Raw genomic sequence first — 2,482 nt, forward strand, 5'->3', positions numbered from 1 at the left:
TTTTTTTTTTGAGGTGGAGTCTCACTCTGTCCCACAGGCAGTGGTGAGATCTCGGCTCACTGCAACCTCCGCCTCCCGAATCAAACAATTCTCCGGCCTCAGCCTCCTGAAAAGCTGGGATTACAGGCGCCCACCAACATGCCTGGCTAATTTTGTATTTTTAGTAGAGCTGGGGTTTCACCATGTTGGCCAGGCTGATCTCAAACTCCTGACCTCAAGTGATCCACCTGCCTCAGCCTCCCAAAGTGCTGGGATTACAGGCGTGAGCCACCACACCCAGCCAGGTCACTGTAAAAGTTTTCTATGGATTAACTCCTAACAACCCAGAGAGAAAGGGTTATTATCCTCATTTTTCAGCTGGAAAATGAGGCACAGAGGGGCTGTGTATTTGCCTACGGTCACACAGCTTTTGGGTGGCACAGCCAGAACTTGAACTCCAGAGCCTGTGCTCTTTGCTGCTGTACAGCTTGCAATGTCATGGAACATGACAAGTTGCAGAGAGAGGCTAGAGCAGTTGAAATGTGTTTGAGGGCAGTGCTTCCCGGGAGTATTCAGGGGACCCTCAGAACAGCCCATTTAACAAATTGGTAAATAGGCTCGGAAATAATGATGCCATGGTGGCTAGCATTTGTTGAGCTTCGATATGTGACTATGTTATCACCACAGCTCCTTTACAGATGAGGAGACTGAAGCTTAGGAGGTGGGGAAACTTGCCCCAGGTCCCACAATAGACAGATGAAGTCGTTGCTGGACTGTGAGCTTCAGGACACCAAGGACAGTATCTGTTTCACCTAGTGTGGCACCTGGTGTAAATCTTTTATTATTTATTTATTTATTGAGGTGGAATCTCACTCTGTTGCCCAGGCTGGAGTGTAGTGGCATGATCTCCACTCACTGCAACCTCTGCCATCCAGGTTCAAGCGATTCTGCAGCCTCAGCCTCCCGAGTAGCTGGGACTACGGGCACGTGCCACCACGCCCAGCTAATTTTTTTTGTATGTTTAGTATAGACAGTGTTTCACCATGTTGGCCAGGCTTGTCTCAAACTCCTGACCTCAGGTGATCCTCTCGCCTCGGCCTCCCAAGGTGCTGGGATTACAGGCATGAGCCACCGTGCCCAGTCTAAATCTTTATTTGACTGACTGAATGAATGAAAGCAGCAATGCATTTAATACTCCCCCTGTAGTATTTCCTTCCTCACAGGGTTAGTGTAAAGAGTAAATTAAGTAATTAACCTAAAACGTAGAGCACAGGTTCGTTTTGGCAGAGCTCAGTAAGGAACAGCTGCTGCTGTGATTGTGATTATTAAGACTATTATGATGATTCAGTTTCCCTATTCAGACCTTTCCCTGCTGCTGTTTTATCTCCATCTCCTCCCCAGACTCAGACGTGCAGCTTCTGGAATACGAGGCCTCAGCTGCTGGCCTCATCCGATCCTTCTCCGAGCGTTTCCCAGAGGATGGACCCGAGTTGGAGGAGATCCTCACACAACTGGCCACAGCTGATGCCCGATTCTGGAAGGGCCCCAGTGAGGCCCCATCTGGCCAGGCTTGAGGAAGATGTGTGGCCTCTCCCCCAACTCCAAGAAACCAAGGCTGCAAGTGGCCCTCCATTCGTGTGTGTTTTTAGGGGCAAGGGGAGGGGAGGGGCAGGAGCTTGGACCTTGGTACTACCTCAGCTGAGGGTGGTGACACTAACCCCTTACATTTGTCAGCACTTTCCAGCTTGCCAAGTGCTTCCCCTCTGTGAGCTCATTTCATCTGCACTGCCATACCTGGAGTGAGCAAGACAGGGCTCACCATCCTGTCTACCAGATGAGGAAATGGCAGTTCTGAGAAGTCACTGGTCTAGATTCCACAGGTGGCACGTGACAGCTAGGGTTCAAAATGTTCTCACCTAATCCAGTGCTCCTCACATATTAATTTTATAACCAGACAAATAAATATTAGAGACAACCACCATATTTGTGTGGCTCCTCCTTGCCTTTGTCTGTCTTCTCATTTGCTCCCAGCAGAGTGATGGGCTCAAGGCCTGGGGAGGGAGCAAGAAGGGCCATTTTTAGCCTCCCTTCCACAACAGGATGTTGACATTATCTCTAGATGAAGATATGCAGTCACAGAGCTGAACATAGCACAATTTTTGCAGCTCTCCTTTGTGGCATTCTTTGCATTTTTAAATGTTCCGGGGCCGGGCGCGGTGGCTCACGCCTGTAATCCCAGCACTTTGGGAGGCCGAGGCGAGCAGATCACGAGGTCAGGAGTTTGAGACCAGCCTGGCCAATATGGTGAAACCTCGTCTCTACTAAAAAATAAAAAAATTAGTTGGGCATGGTGGCTACTGTAATCCCAGCTACTCGGGAGGCTGAGGCAGGAGAATCGCTGGAACCCGGGAGGCGGAGGTTGCAGTGGGCTGAGATCGTGCCTTTGCCCTCCCGCCCTGGCGAAAAAAAAAAACCATCTCAAAAAAAAAAAAAAAAGGCCGGG

General features: G+C 49.8%; 1 protein-coding gene across 1 annotated transcript in view; it reads left to right on the forward strand.

Moving 5' to 3' along the window:
- Positions 1 to 1,961, forward strand: part of DPP3 (dipeptidyl peptidase 3) — a 27,655-nt gene extending 25,694 nt beyond the window's left edge. The window contains 1 exon segment of the mRNA XM_017857099.1: positions 1,328 to 1,961. Within this exon segment, the coding sequence (XP_017712588.1) occupies positions 1,328 to 1,553 (226 nt within the window). The 3' untranslated portion in view covers positions 1,554 to 1,961.
- The last annotated feature ends 521 nt before the right edge of the window (positions 1,962 to 2,482 follow it).

The sequence above is a fragment of the Rhinopithecus bieti genome, unplaced genomic scaffold, assembly GCF_001698545.2.
Source record: "Rhinopithecus bieti isolate Rb0 unplaced genomic scaffold, ASM169854v2 scaffold_44159, whole genome shotgun sequence".
NCBI lineage: Eukaryota > Metazoa > Chordata > Mammalia > Primates > Cercopithecidae > Rhinopithecus > Rhinopithecus bieti.